Source organism: Bombina bombina, chromosome 5, assembly GCF_027579735.1.
Source record: "Bombina bombina isolate aBomBom1 chromosome 5, aBomBom1.pri, whole genome shotgun sequence".
Classification (NCBI taxonomy): Eukaryota; Metazoa; Chordata; class Amphibia; order Anura; family Bombinatoridae; genus Bombina; species Bombina bombina.
Genome location: NC_069503.1, coordinates 101,077,217 through 101,093,522, shown reverse-complemented (window position 1 = coordinate 101,093,522; position 16,306 = coordinate 101,077,217). Strand labels below are relative to the sequence as shown.

At 39.2% G+C, this 16,306-nt stretch overlaps 1 protein-coding gene across 1 annotated transcript in view; it reads right to left on the bottom strand.

Annotated features, from left to right (window-relative positions):
* LOC128661357 (uncharacterized) overlaps positions 1–16,306 on the bottom strand; it is a 246,692-nt gene that overhangs the window by 174,405 nt on the left and 55,981 nt on the right. The window contains exon 4 of the mRNA XM_053715621.1: positions 3,140–3,286. Within this exon, the coding sequence (XP_053571596.1) occupies positions 3,140–3,286 (147 nt within the window). The remainder of the gene's footprint in view (positions 1–3,139; positions 3,287–16,306) is intronic.

Genomic DNA, 16,306 nt, shown 5'->3' with positions numbered 1-16,306 from the left:
GGAAACAAAATACCACAAACCACTATTCATACTTATAACACTCTATGCAATTGCAATGCTTATATAAACAATTCTAGATACAACTATCTATACAGTTTTCCGTTACATTTAGTTGCCTGCGCAACGACTGATAACAATCTTATGTTGTATTACCACTAAAACAAGTCTAGCTAGTTTTATACCAAGAAATTAATACATCACCGTGATCTCTGTTTGCATCATCCTATCCTGCCGCTTCTGGGGCGCAATGGGAGGGGACATCTGGGCAATCTTTGGACCAGGAGAATAGCAGGCGATCAGCGGGAAAAAACAACACCGAAGATGCGTCCATCCACGGGTCCCAAAAGATACACTCAAATACACACACCACAAATACTCAGACTCTCAGACTGACTCAGACATCAGACATCAGACATGACAATCAATCAGACACAATCAGACAATGATCAGATTGCCTAGATGTACCCCTCTTTATACTGTTCACTTGTGTAACAGTTTTGGCGCAACTCCACAGATCCTGAGACCGCACCCTCTGAGGTTGGCCTTGGCCCAAGACATCTGGCCAGTCTGTCTTTAGCCTCAACCAAGCTTATCAGGGCATGCCCAGGTACTATCTCTGACGTATTCCTAAACTGCAATGCCGTCATCTTTAGTTTCAAACAAACATGTTTTTCTGCCTACCATTAATTATGTGGTCTTATGCAGTTACTTTTGTCAAATACATCAATAATGGTTTTAACAATCTTTCTATAGATATAATTAATAGCTAAACATCAATAATGGCTTTATTACTTAGCCTATTGCAATTAATATCACTTAGCCTATTGCACTTAATATTAATTAACAATATTACCATGGCATTAGCCCCTATACCAATGTGTTCCTTAATGTCAGTAAGTGACCCCTGCCAAGGTTACACCCTTGTTCTGTCTGGGTTTTGACTTCTTATCATCAGCATCCATCGGTTGTTTACCACTTGTAGCATGACTTAGCAAAATTCAGTGTCATCTACTTGAAGTTAATTAATGTCTTTTACTCTGTTAAAGGCACACTCTCTTAAAGGCAAAGTCACACAAGTTAGTGCAATGCTTTCACTCTCTTAAAGGCAAAGTCACACAAGTTTAAGCAAGTGTTATATGAGCAATTACTGCAACCACTTTCCTTACATTCCACCCCTTGGTCATGTGACACCTTGCTTGTTTCTAAACACATACCTTAATCATTAAAACACTCAAGTAATATTGTCTTTTGGTTTAAAACACATCCTACCCAATGTATTACAGAAACATCCAAACATTTTTACTATAATGAATATCCCACACAAGCAAGCCAGACTTATCAATAGCCATTTAACTATAGTTTTGCCTAAGCTTCCAAGCCATCCCCCCAGTCCAAAAATCCAGTCAAAGTCTTTAAGCCATTTGCTAAATGAATCATCATGTACCTCACGTATGTGCTTTTGCACTTCTTCTAGTCTGTGTAGGTCATGTTTGATTTTACCTGTATTGTCTTCTATGTACACACAGCATTGCTGGTGGATTCTTTGGCAAACTCCTCCTTCTGCAGCTAGGAGATAGTCTAGAGCCATTCTATTCTGCAATGCCACCATCCTAATTTTTTCCTGTTCTAATGCTAAGAGCTCTATTGCATCTCTAGTTACATTAAAAGCTTCATCCACTAAATCAGCTAGCGTATTTAATCTAGTGAGGGCTGTAGCAGCCCCATAATGAGGGACAAATGTTGCAAGCAGGCGCATACCTTCACTAATTTTAACTCCATTGTGTATTTTGTCCAGGTCAAGGTATCTTCGTGTTCTATGCAATATAGGCGGTGGAAGCGCGGTGGTTATGTTAAAAGCAGGGAATATATATCCTAAAAAGCATGGGCCATAATGGGTGCAAGGTATTACCTTTACTGCCCACCTCCCACACAACCAATAATATCCCACTGGCAGTTTAACAAAAGGAGGACATATCCTATTCAATCGCTTCCTCCCATCCTTAGTCCGGGTGTTACCTGCTAGTGTTTCCCTATTGAGTTGGTACCAGTCTTTAATAAGGTCTCTGGGCTCACCAAACTTAGTCTTCCATTTCTCATGGGCATAAGTCAAATATGAGAAGTCATAGAATTTCAGTTTAATGTTGAATACCCCTGTCCTATTTTTAACTAGCCGTCCTATGTTATACATTAACATTATCATGTCAGGTAGCTGGGTTAGGTTATTAGTACTATATATCTCCCCATCTAGATTTTGAAACATAATAGCACCTGTAGTCACATTGTTAGCTAGATGCAACTTATCCAGCAAGTCATCCCTACCTGGTGTGTTAAGACCTGTAAAATTCCACACAGTCTTATTCCCAATCATATCGGCAAGCATACTCATGGTTAAAGATACACCTAGATAAGGGTAACCCCTAGTCTGCCCGTGAGGCACAAATCCACACACCCAACATGGTCCCTGAACATTTGTCACATTAAACACATCTTTGGCAGTTTTTACAAAGGTATTATCAAGTTCCCATGAGGAGGCATGCAGGGAGCCTAAATGGCGCCGTGCATGGTCCCTCTTTCCCTTGTGTCGGTTGTTTAATAATTTCCCATCCATTACAGGTCTCCTGATATACATTAAAAGAGGTTCAGATGACTCTTTTCCTGTATATTTACACACATATGTCAGACCCTCTGGTTCCCCATCAGTGTATGATATGTTTAACATTACAGCACGAACCTGTGTATCAATGGATGTTTTACAACCTAAAATGCGTTCCTGAATCCCCACTGTTAGCTTTGGGGAAGTGGAAGGCGTACTGGGATTTTCACAAATCAACCCAACCCCTTCTTGCAGTTCAAATATTAAGTTCTCATCCTGTAAAACAATTGTCCAGCTCTCATCCTCCTTAGACTCCTTACAGTCTTCCCTGGTCACTGCAGCAGAACAAAAATCTTTGGTTACACAATGTACAGTGGAGGAAGGGATGTCACAGGTAATTGTCTCTTCTTCTGATAGTTCAAATACCACCCTTTCCCGCTTGGTAAGGAACATCCAACTTCCATATTCATTTTTGGGCAAACAGGTTACGTCGTCATCAAAGGTAAATGGGATGGAGCAGGATGCCCATGTTGTGCAATACGGAACGGTCATGCTTCCCTCATAGAAGGTGTGATAGCTGGCACCGGACACCTCACTTTCATCCTCTGGCTCATCAGTGCTTGGCTTACGCATGCGACCAAAAAGGAGTCCCAACAGAGCACCGGTTACAATAACAGCCATGCCAACAAGAATCTAGGAAGGAAACATACTTCAAATGAATTCTGTAAATAGCACTTGCCTGCAGGTACATGCAGCCAATCATTGCTCCCTATCCTTGACTACAATCACTACATTGTAACTTCCCTTTTAATACATCTATGCTAATTAAATACTCTGGGATGGGTACAATTAAAACAAAACATCACTGCTTAGGGAGACTTCCTACTTTCAATGCCACCCCTGCTTGTTTTACTTCTATAGTCTCACCCCCCCCTAATAAATCTAAGTTGCCTCCACTCCAGTATCAATTAAAGCCTGCTTAAAATAGACCATACTGATACTGGGAGCTTGGCCTGTTTCGTTTGGGCCCTGGAAATATTACTCCAGGTCCTCCAACGAAAGCAAGTCCAACCCTGGCCCTGGGGCTTCAGGGGCACTGGCCCTTTTTGTCCCATCCAGGTATTGGTATCCTTTTCCAGTGGACTTTGTTTGGGAATCAACTAGGGACATTTTCCCCTCAGGGCTAGTTTCCCAAAACGTTACCACAGCATGTTGAGCATGATGCTCAATGTACTCCTGTGTGCCTATCATTCTGGACAGTGAGATTTCACTGTCAGTGATGGATCTGTCATTCAGTACATTTACTGCTTTTCCCAAATGGACCTTCCATTTCTGCAAAGTTTTATCCCACCCCCCAGGGTCCCATCTGGCCCTGCTCTGTAATACTGATTGTAACTTACTTTTGCTCAACCTACCACCCTTCCACTTTACTTTGGCCCTGGCTACCTTAACCACAGCCTGTTGAGCTACATCTTCATAACACTGGCTCTTTTTTAATAGCAATTTATTCTGACTCTGCAGGCACACCGTCTGCTCTACAGCTTCCTCTAACTGCTCGTGTGTCTTTCTGTATGCCTGTAATACCACCCATAATTTCTTATGTAACCTTTCTGTGTCTGAATCTGTCTTAACTTTTACATTCTGTAATCTATTCAACACTTCACAAGGTTCTATTTTGTCAAAAAATTCAGCGTTATCTGGGAGGTCAGTCCCAGACAAGACTTCCCCTGCTAATTCCTGATATGGGGTCCCCTCCCAAGCCGCAATATTTTGAGGCCGTGAAGGGGGAACCGTTTGTACTTTCTTCCTAAACATTTTCATAATACCTTCAATTATTGCTGACATCAATCAATAAATTCAAAGTAACAGTAACAATATAAGTTAATATGTATATACCTGTGCAATATCAATTAATTTCATTCCAAGGTGACAATTGTGACTATGTCCATGAAATATCCGTTTATTTACACAGCTTTCATGGCTCATTTGAGGAATTAACAATTCAATTCTAACTAATCCAGAAACATATATATTTATACTCCTGACCGTGCAAGATACAGCTATATATTTTTCTGGCTTTTTTTTTTTTTTTATCTACAAAAGGGGTTTCACTTTCGATCGGAGCTGCGTCTATCAGCTCTGCACATTCAGTAAGAAAACTGTCAGTTTCTTTGCTCAAGTGATAAACAATTATGTATCCTGCCGACCGACTACGCCAATAATGTTATGTGATTCTTTTTGTCAGGATATGATGTTATCATATATCACTTTTCAGCAAGGAAATGACTGACACATTACACAGGTTTTCACAATCTTATAATAACAATGATGGTTTATTCCGCAACATAATCATGGAAACAAAATACCACAAACCACTATTCATACTTATAACACTCTATGCAATTGCAATGCTTATATAAACAATTCTAGATACAACTATCTATACAGTTTTCCGTTACATTTAGTTGCCTGCGCAACGACTGATAACAATCTTATGTTGTATTACCACTAAAACAAGTCTAGCTAGTTTTATACCAAGAAATTAATACATCACCGTGATCTCTGTTTGCATCATCCTATCCTGCCGCTTCTGGGGCGCAATGGGAGGGGACATCTGGGCAATCTTTGGACCAGGAGAAAAGCAGGCGATCAGCGGGAAAAAACAACACCGAAGATGCGTCCATCCACGGGTCCCAAAAGATACACTCAAATACACACACCACAAATACTCAGACTCTCAGACTGACTCAGACATCAGACATCAGACATGACAATCAATCAGACACAATCAGACAATGATCAGATTGCCTAGATGTACCCCTCTTTATACTGTTCACTTGTGTAACAGTTTTGGCGCAACTCCACAGATCCTGAGACCGCACCCTCTGAGGTTGGCCTTGGCCCAAGACATCTGGCCAGTCTGTCTTTAGCCTCAACCAAGCTTATCAGGGCATGCCCAGGTACTATCTCTGACGTATTCCTAAACTGCAATGCCGTCATCTTTAGTTTCAAACAAACATGTTTTTCTGCCTACCATTAATTATGTGGTCTTATGCAGTTACTTTTGTCAAATACATCAATAATGGTTTTAACAATCTTTCTATAGATATAATTAATAGCTAAACATCAATAATGGCTTTATTACTTAGCCTATTGCAATTAATATCACTTAGCCTATTGCACTTAATATTAATTAACAATATTACCATGGCATTAGCCCCTATACCAATGTGTTCCTTAATGTCAGTAAGTGACCCCTGCCAAGGTTACACCCTTGTTCTGTCTGGGTTTTGACTTCTTATCATCAGCATCCATCGGTTGTTTACCACTTGTAGCATGACTTAGCAAAATTCAGTGTCATCTACTTGAAGTTAATTAATGTCTTTTACTCTGTTAAAGGCACACTCTCTTAAAGGCAAAGTCACACAAGTTAGTGCAATGCTTTCACTCTCTTAAAGGCAAAGTCACACAAGTTTAAGCAAGTGTTATATGAGCAATTACTGCAACCACTTTCCTTACAAATATCTATCTACCTGTCAACCGTAATCCCCCACCACAATAACTAATAATGTATATTAACCCCTAATATGCCTGTAACCCAAATAGCAATAAACATAATAAAAATATTAATCCCTAATCCGCCATTTACCCACAACGCAATAAACCTAATAAAACTATTAACCCCTAATCTGCCAAACCCACACAACGCAAATAACTAATTAAATTACTAACCCCTAACCTAACACCCCCTAAATTAACTCCAATTACCTAAATTAAAAATGACTAAATTACAAAAAATTCAAATAAAAAAGCTAATATTACTTTAAAAAAAAAAAAAAACCTAAAATTAAATTAATCTACGATTACAAAAAAACAAAATTTATGCTTACCTGATAAATTTATTTATTTCTGGATATGGTGAGTCCACTACGTCATCAATTACTGTTGGGAATATCACTCCTGGCCAGCAGGAGGAGTCAAAGAGCACCACAGTGAAACTGCTAAGTATCACTTCCCTTCCCACAAACCCAAGTCATTTGATCGAAGGTAATGGAGAAAACATAATTTATATAAGAATTTACCTGATAAATTCATTTCTTTCATATTGGCAAGAGTCCATGAGCTAGTGATGTATGGGATATACAATCCTACCAGGAGGGGCAAAGTTTCCCAAACCTCAAAATGCCTATAAATACACCCCTCACCACACCCACAATTCAGTTTAACGAATAGCCAAGTAGTGGGGTGATAAAGAAAGGAGTAAAAAGCATCAACAAAGGAATTTGGAAATAATTGTGCTTTATACAAAAAAATCATAACCACCATAAAAAGAGTGGGCCTCATGGACTCTTGCCAATATGAAAGAAATTAATTTATCAGGTAAGTTCTTACATAAATTATGTTTTCTTTCATGTAATTGGCAAGAGTCCATGAGCTAATGACGTATTGGGATAGCAATACCCAAGAAGTGGAACTCCACGCAAGAGTCGCTAGAGAGGGAGGGATAAAGTAAGGATTTAAATGAAGTCTGCAAAACTGCCTTATCCTGATGAAAAATCAGAAAAGGAGATTCACTAAAGAGAGCAAATAATTCAGAAACTCTTCTAGCAGAAGAGATGGCCAAAAGAAACAACACTTTCCAAGAAAGTATTTAAAAGTCCAAAAAATGCATAGGCTCAAATGGAGGTGCCTGTAAATCCTTCAAAACCAAAATAAGACTCCAAGGAGGAGAGATTGATTTAATGACAGGCTTGATATGAACCAAAGCCTGAACAAAACAGTGAATATCAGGAAGCTTAGCAATCTTTCTGTGAAATAAAACAGAAAGAGCAGAGATTTGTCCCTTCAAGGAACTTGCAGACAAACCCTTATCCAAACATCCTGAAAAAACTGTAAAATTCTAGGAATTCTAAAAGAATGCCAGGAGAATTTATGAGAACACCATGAAATGTAAATCTTCCAAACTCGAAAATAAATCTTTCTAGAAACAGATTTACGAGCTTGTAACATAGTATTTAAGGGACACTGAACCCAAATTTTTTATTTTGTGATTAAGATAGAGCGTGCAATTTTAAGCTACTTTCTAATTTACTCCTATTATCAAATTTTCTTCATTCTCTTGGTATCTTTATTTGAAAAGCAAGAATGTAAGTTTAGATGCCGGCCCATTTTTGGTGAACAAATTGTGTTGTTCTTGCTGATTGGTGGATAAATTCCCCTACCAATAAACAAGTGCTTTCCATGGTTCTGAACCCAAAAAATAGCTTAGATGCCTTCTTTTTCAAATAAAGAAAGCAAGAGAACGAATAAAAATTGATAATAGAAGTAAATTAGAAAGTTGCTTAAATTTGCATGCTCTATTTGAATCATGAAAGAAAAAATTTGGGTTCAGTGTCCCTTTAATCACAGAGTCAGAGAAACATCTATGACTAAGCACTAAGCGTTCAATTTCCATACCTTCAAATTTAATGATTTGAGATCCTGATGAAAAAACGGACCTTGAGACAAAATGTCCGGCCTTAATGGAAGTGGCCAAGGTTGGCAACTGGACATGCGAACAAGATCCACATACCAAAAACCTGCGAGACCATGCTGGAGCCACCAGCAGCACAAACGATTGCTCCATGATGATTTTGGAGATCACTCTTGGAAGAAGAACTAAAGGCGGGAAAATATAAGCAGGTTGATAACACCAAGGAAGTGTCAACACATCCACTGCATCCGCCTGAAAATCCCTGGACCTGGACAGGTACCTGGGAAGTTTCTTGTTTAGATGAGAAGCCTTCAGATCTATTTCTGGAAGACCCTACATCTGAACAACTTGAGAAAACACATCTGGATGCACCACTCTCCTGGATGTAAAGTCTGATGACTGAGGTAATCCGCTTCCCAATTGTCTATACCTGGGATATGAACCACAGAAATTAGACAGGAGCTGGATTCCGTCCAAGCAAGTATCCGGGATACTTCTTTCATAGCTTAGGGACTGTGAGTCCCACCCTGATGATTGACATATGCCACAGTTGTGATATTGTCTGTCTGAAAACAAATGAATGGTTCTCTCTTCAACAGAGGCCAAATCTGAAGAGCCCTGAAAATTTTCCAAAATATTCTGCTAGATTATGAGTCTTGCATTAGCCTTAAAAAGCAGCGTTGAGAGGTTTATTTTTATTTTACAGGCAAGTTTGTATTTATTTTAACTAGGTACAATAGTTATTAAATAGTTATTAACTATTTAATAGCTACCTAGCTAAAATAAATACAAATTTACCTGTAAAATAAAACCTAACCTATGTTACAATTACACCTAACACTACACTATAATTAAAATAATTTCCTAAATTAACTACAATTAAATTAAATAAACTAAAGTATGAAAAAAACACTAAATTACAGAAAAAATAAACTATTTACAAGAATTTTAAACTAATTACACCTAATCTAATCCCCCTAATAAAATAAAAAAGCCCCCCCAAATAATAAAAATCCCTACCCTATACTAAATTACAAATAGCCCTTAAAAGGGCTTTTTGCGGGGCATTGCCCCAAAGTAATCAGCTCTATTACCTGTAAAAAAAATACAATACCCCCCCAACATTAAAACCCACCACCCACACACCCAACCCTACTCTAAAACCCACCAAATCCCCCCTTAATAAAACCTAACACTACCCCCTTGAAGATCACCCTACCTTGAGACGTCTTCTCCCAACCGGGCAGAAGTGGTCCTCCAGAGGGGCAGAAGTCTTCATCCGATCTGGGCAGAAGAGATCCTCCAGATGGGCAGAATTCTTCTTCCAGGCGGCATCTTCTATCTTCATCCATCCGACGAGGAGCAGCTCCATCTTGAAGACATCAGACGCGGAGCATCCATCCAGACCGACGACTACCCGACGAATGACGGTTCCTTTAAATGACGTCATCCAAGATGGCGTCCCTTGAATTCCGATTGGCTGATAGGATTCTATCAGTCAATCGGGATTAAGGTAGGAAAAATCCTATTGGTTGATGCAATCAGCCAATAGGATTGAAGTTCAATCCTATTGGCTGATCCAATCAGCCAATAGTATTGAGCTCGCATTCTATTGGCTGTTCCAATCAGCCAATAGAATGCGAGCTCAATCCTATTGGCTGATTGGATCAGCCAACAGGATTTTTCCTACCTTAATTCCGATTGGCTGATAGAATTCTATCAGCCAATCGGAATTCAAGGGACGCCATCTTGGATGACGTCATTTAAAGGAACCGTCATTCGTCGGGTAGTCGTCGGTCTGGATGGATACTCCGCGTCGGATGTCTTCAAGATGGAGCCGCTCCTCATCAGATGGATGAAGATAGAAGATGCCGCCTGGATGTAGACTTCTGCCCGTCCGGATGACCTCTTCTGCCCGGATCAGATGAAAACTTCTGCCCCTCTGGAGGACCACTTCTGCCCGGTTGAGTGAAGTCGTCTCAAGGTAGGGTGATCTTCAAGGGGGTAGTGTTAGGTTTTATTAATGGGGGATTGGGTGGGTTTTAGAGTAGGGTTGGGTGTGTGGGTGGGGGGTTTTAATGTTGGGGGGTATTGTATTTTTTTTTACAGGTAATAGAGCTGATTACTTTGGGGCAATCCCCCTCAAAAAGCCCTTTTAAGGGCTATTTGTAATTTAGTATAGGGTAGGGATTTTTATTATTTTGGGGGGCTTTTTTTATTTTATTAGGGGGATTAGATTAGGTGTAATTAGTTTAAAAATCTTGTAATTATTTTATTATTTTCTGTAATTTAGTGAGTTTTTTTTCCATACTTTAGTTTATTTAATTTAATTGTAGTTAGTTTAGGTAATTTATTTAATTATAGTGTAGTGTTAGGTGTAATCGTAACTTAGGTTAGGGTTTATTTTACAGGTATATTTGTATTTATTTTAACTAGGAAGTTATTAAATAGTTAATAACTATTTAATAACTATTCTACCTAGTTAAAATAAATACAAAGTTGCCTGTAAAATAAAAATAAATCCGAAGATAGATACAAATGTAACTATTAGTTATATTGTAGCTATCTTAGGGTTTATTTTATAGGTAAGTATTTAGTTTTAAATAGGAATTATTTATTTAATTGTAGTCATTTTATTTAGATGTATTTAAATTATATTTAAGTTAGGGGGGGTTAGACTTAGATTTAGGGGTTAATAACTTTAATATAGTGGCAGCGACATTGGGGGCGGCAGAGTAGGGGTTAATAAATAAAAAGTAGGTGTCAGCGATGTTGGGGGCAGCAGATTAGGGGTTCATAGGGATAATTTAGGTGGCGGCAGTGTCCGGAGCGGCAGATTAGGGGTTAATAATAAAATGCAGGTGTCTGCGATGTCGGGGGCGGCAGATTAGGGGTTAATAAGTGAAATATTAGGGGTGCTTAGACTCGGGGTTCATGTTAGGGTGTTAGGTGTAGACATAAAATGTATTTCCCCATAGGAATCAATGGGGCTGCGTTAGTAGCTGAACGCTGCTATTTTGCAGGTGTTTGTAGTTTTTTCAGACAAAACTGCCCCATTGATTCCTATGGGGAAATCGTACACAAGCACGTTCAGCCAGCTCACCGCTGATTTAAGCAGCGCTGGTATTGAGGTGAGATGTGGAGCTAAATTCTGCTCTACGCTCACCTTTTTGCGGCTAATGCCAGGTTTAAAAAAACCTGTAATACCAGCGTTGTCTTAAGTGAGCGGTGAGAAAAAAATGCTCGTTAGCACCGCACCTCTGTTACCGCAAAACTCGTAATCTCGCTGATTGATTGGTAATCTCGCTTCTTGAGATTTTCAAACTCCTTGTGCTGTCAGAGATACCCAAACAGCTCCCCAAACTGAAAGACTTGCATCTGTTGTGATCACAGTCCACGACAAACAAAAGAGGCCCCTAAAACTATACAATGGTGATCTAACCACCAAGTCAGAGATAATCGAACATTGGGATATAAGAATATTAACTGTGATAACCTTGTATAATCCCTGCACCATTGGTTCAGCATACAAAGCTGGAGAGGTCTCATGTGAAAATGAGCAAAGGGGATCGCGTCCGATGCTGCAGTCATGAGACCTAAAACTCCCATGCACATATCTACTGAAGGGAATGACTGAGACTGAAGGTTCCGACAGGCTGCAACCAATTAAAAACATCTCTTGTCTGTTAGAGACAGAGTCATGGACATTGAATCTATCTGGAAAGCTTAAAAGGTGACCCTTGTCTGAGGAATCAAAAAACTGTTTTGTAAATTGATCCTCCAACCATGTTTTCGAAGAAACAACACTAGTTGATTCATGTGAGATGCTGCAGAATGTAAAGACTGAGCTAGTATCAAGATATCATCCAAATAAGGAAACACAGCAATACCCCGCTCTCTGATTACGGAGAGCAGGGCACCGAGAACCTTTGAAAAGATTCTTGGAGCTGTCACTAGGCCAAAAGGAAGAGCAACAAATTGGTAATGCTTGTCTAGAAAAAAGAATCTCAGAAAACTGATAATGATCTGGATGAATCGGAATATGAAGATATGCATCCTGAAGTCTATGGTGGACATATAATGTCCTTGCTAAACAAAAGGCAGAATAGTCCTTATAGTCACCAATTTTAAAGTTGGTACTCTTACATAACGATTCAAAATTTTCAGATCCAGAACTGGTCTGAATGAATGTTCTTTCTTTGGGACAATGAATAGATTTGAATAAAACCCCAGGCCCTGTTCCTGAAATGGAACTGGCATGATTACCCCAGAAAAGTCCAGGTCTAAAACATACTTCAGGAAAGCCTGAGCCTTTACTGGATTTGCTGGGATACGTGAGAGAAAATATCTTCTCACAGGAGGTCTTACTCTGAATCCTATTCATTAACCCTGAGAGACAATAATCAGAATCCACTGATTTTGGACAGAATTTGTCCAAACATCCTTGAAAAAAATTAATCTGCCCCCTACCAGCGGAGCTGGAATGAGAGCCGCACCTTCATGCAGACTTAGGGGCTGGCTTTGGTTTCTTCCAATTGAAGAAGGTTTTCAATTGGAAACAGATTCCTTGGGGGAAGGTTTAACCCTTAGGACCTTTATCCTGAGGCAAAAAAAACTCCCTTCCCCCCAGTGACACTTGAAATAATCGAATCCAACTGAGAACCAAATAACTTATTACCTTGGAAAGAAAGAGATAGCAATCTGGACTAAGTCATGACAGTATTCCAAGATTTAAGCCACAAAGCTCTTCTAGCTAAAATAGCTAAAGACATAGATTTAACATCAATTTTGATGATATCAAAAAATGGGATCACAAATAAAATGATTAGCATGTTGAAGCAAACAAACAATGCTAGACAATTCAGAATCCAATTCTTATTGCACTAAATTTTCCAACCAAAAAGTTAATGCAGCTGCAACATCAGCCAAAGAAATTACAGGCCCGAAGATGACCCAAATATAAATAGACTTTCTTTAGATAAGATTCAAGTTTCCTATCTAAAGGATCTTTAAAATTACTATCTTCCATAGGAATAGTAGTACGTTAAGCAAGAGTCAAGATAGCCCCATCAACTTTGGGGATCTTTTCCCAAAACTCCAATATAACTGCTGGCAAAGGAAACAATTTTTTAAACCTTGAAGAAGGAATAAAAGAAGTACCAGGCCTATTCCATTCCTTAGAAATCATAACAGAAATAGCATCAAAAACTGGAAAAACCTCTGGAGTAACCACAGGAGGTTTATAAACAGAAATTAAATGTTAACTAGTTTTAATATCAAGAGGACTAGTTTCCTCAATATCCAATGTAATCAACACTTCTTTAACAAAGAACATATAAACTCCATTTAAAATAAATAAGTAGATTTGTTAGTGTCAATATCTGAGGATCTTCTGAATCAGATAGATCCTCATCAGAGGAGGATAATTCAGTATGTTGTCGGTCATTTGAAATTTCATCTACTTTATGAGAAGTTTTAAAAGACCTTTACGTTTATTAGAAGGCGGAATGGCAGACAAAGCCTTCTGAATAGAAACAGCAATAAATTCTTTTAAATTCACAGGTATATCTTGTACATTAGATGTTGAAAGAACAGCAACAGGCAATGTACTATTAATGACGAACACATTCTCTGCATGTAAAAGTTTATCATGACAACTATTACAAACCACAGCTGAAGATATAATCTCCACAAGTTTACAACAAATGTACTTAGCTTTGGTAGAACTGTTATCAGGCAGTAGGGTTCCAAAAGTGATTTCTGAGACAGGATCAGTTTGAGACATCTTGTAAATGTAAGAGAAAAAAACAACATATAAAGCAAAATTATCAATTTCCTTATATGGCAGTTTCAGGAATGGGAAAAAAATGCAAACAGCATAGCCCTCTGATAGAGAAAAAAAAAGGCAAGAGGCATATAGGAATGGGGTTTAAAATAATGAAAATGGGGGGCGGAGCTGGCCAGTAAAGAGAACGGACGTGTTTTCATGGAGCTCCTCTGCTCTAACTAATAGAAGACTGGCAAATGTACTATTCACTGACAGTATATACCTTTACACTGATCTGAAACTGAGCATAGCTGCCACTGCTCATTCGGCAAAAGACTATATCTATAATTGATGGACTTCTGGAGCTTTTCTGGCAGAGTCACAGTTTGAGGCCTAATTTTCCTAAAAGAAGCGACCTGGGTACACATTCGCTCTACATTCTTGAAGAATCCTTTCTTCAATTTCTGCTGCAATGGAACTGGACGCTGCGCTATACAGGTTTGAGGATTGTGTCTCTAGGAGCCTGAAAGAATATTTTTCAGAGATGAGCCTACTACTCACACAACTCACTGATCAGTTATCCACTGCATGTAACAGACAAGATGGCGGTGTTGACTCGAGAACCAATGCGGCTACTAAAATACTGCCCCTATATATGCTGAAGCTACCGGCCCCTTTGAGATCAGATACGGCCCCAGCAAAAGCATGCAAGAAATTTTACAAACTGAAAAGGGAGCAATTGGAATACCTCATGAAAGTACCGGGCCCGGGAATCATAGAGTCGGATCCTCAGTCAGTCGGCAATCTGAACCTGCGCACCTACCTGGTAGATTCCATAAGTGTGCTCCCGCATAAGCGGGTGTGTGAAGCTGCTGGGGGTTTTATGCCTCCCGGATGGTCAGCTGTTTATGACTTTCTAGCCGGGTGTCACAGAAGCAGCAAGGTTTTGTCTCTTACAGGCTGCACATTACGGCTGTTACTGAGGGCATGGAGCCTCTGGGGCGCCGCGCAGTTCAGGGTCTGGTCCAAACAAGGTATTGGCTAGATCAGTGGTTTGTGACTGTAATGGAGATCAGAACGACTTGGAATTGAGCAGACACACATTCATCTTAATTTCTATGACTCATACTGATCCCTCACGGGCAAGCGTGGTGACATATATGTTAACAGTGCATACCTACAGTCATTAATAGAGTTGTTTGTTTTTTCTTTTTCCAATACACCCTGAAGGGTTCAGATAGTGTACACACCGCAAGCCCTGGGTGGTAAATGTCAATATTTATGTTGGCAGAGTTGGGACTGGGTAATCACTGGAGCAACACTATGTAGTAACTCATCTCCTGAGGACAGTTTTGCACAGTTACATATGACCACATTATTGAGGACATTGGAACTTATTGATGACGGTTAACAGCCTGATGTGTGTCCTCATTACCTTCCTCCATCAAACTCTTTATTTATTGCATGCCTAGACCCTTATTAAGCTGTGAACTCCCTATGCTGATATTGCTCCATATGCTATGATACATGCTCTTCCCAGTTGTATATCCCTTACTATACATAAATATGTTACCTATGTTAGCTTAAGCCTCCTGAGAGCCGTACTGCAGGGGTATTGGATCCACCTGGGTGTTGGATAGTCTGATGATTTTCGTATTATCCGCTTAATTTAACAAATATATTAGGGATATATCTATCTCTACTGAGTAATTAATCAGGTTAAATCCTAATACTAAATGATGGAAACCATCTTTAGGAATGTTTCCCCCTCCCTTTGATATAATTTAGTACCCCCACTCTAGCTCCGGGCACAATATGTATTTTGGTTTTTTTTAATGTTTCTTTTTCTCTCATATTTCCTAAATATTAAATCCCCCATATAAGTCCTATGCATATAGTTATTTTATCCTCATTAACCTAACCCCCTATTGGCACAAGAGCCTCAACTAGAGATATGGTAATACTAGGGGAGTGGTGGGTCATCTTTGCTGTGATATGCACCTTTGGCAGTGTATATAGCTACATGTACTATAACAATGCCCCAATTCATGGTAATATTATTCATATTTCCCACCTCTTTAGCCTGCCAGAGGTGCTATAATATTCCATGATAGTGCTACAATCTGTTTAGAGATCAACATACCTGATAACCCAGATATGCTGCTTAGACCTATGTTTCATGTCTACGTATAAATACTTGTGCAGGGGTATTAAAGACTGAGTTAGTCTTATATTAAGGTTGTTTTTTATGGATTGATTCTTATTTCTATGAAAATGCCGGTGTTGTAGACCCTTGCTCATATATCCTATATCTAGATCTTTCTTAAGGACTCCCTGTATAGATGCAACTCTGGTATATATTTTCAAATCATTCTAAGTTAGAAAGTTCACTATAGGCACGCTAATTGTATGTCAGGATGCTGCAGTGTATATGGATAATGTATGTTTACTTAGAGGGTTCTGTATGCTAATC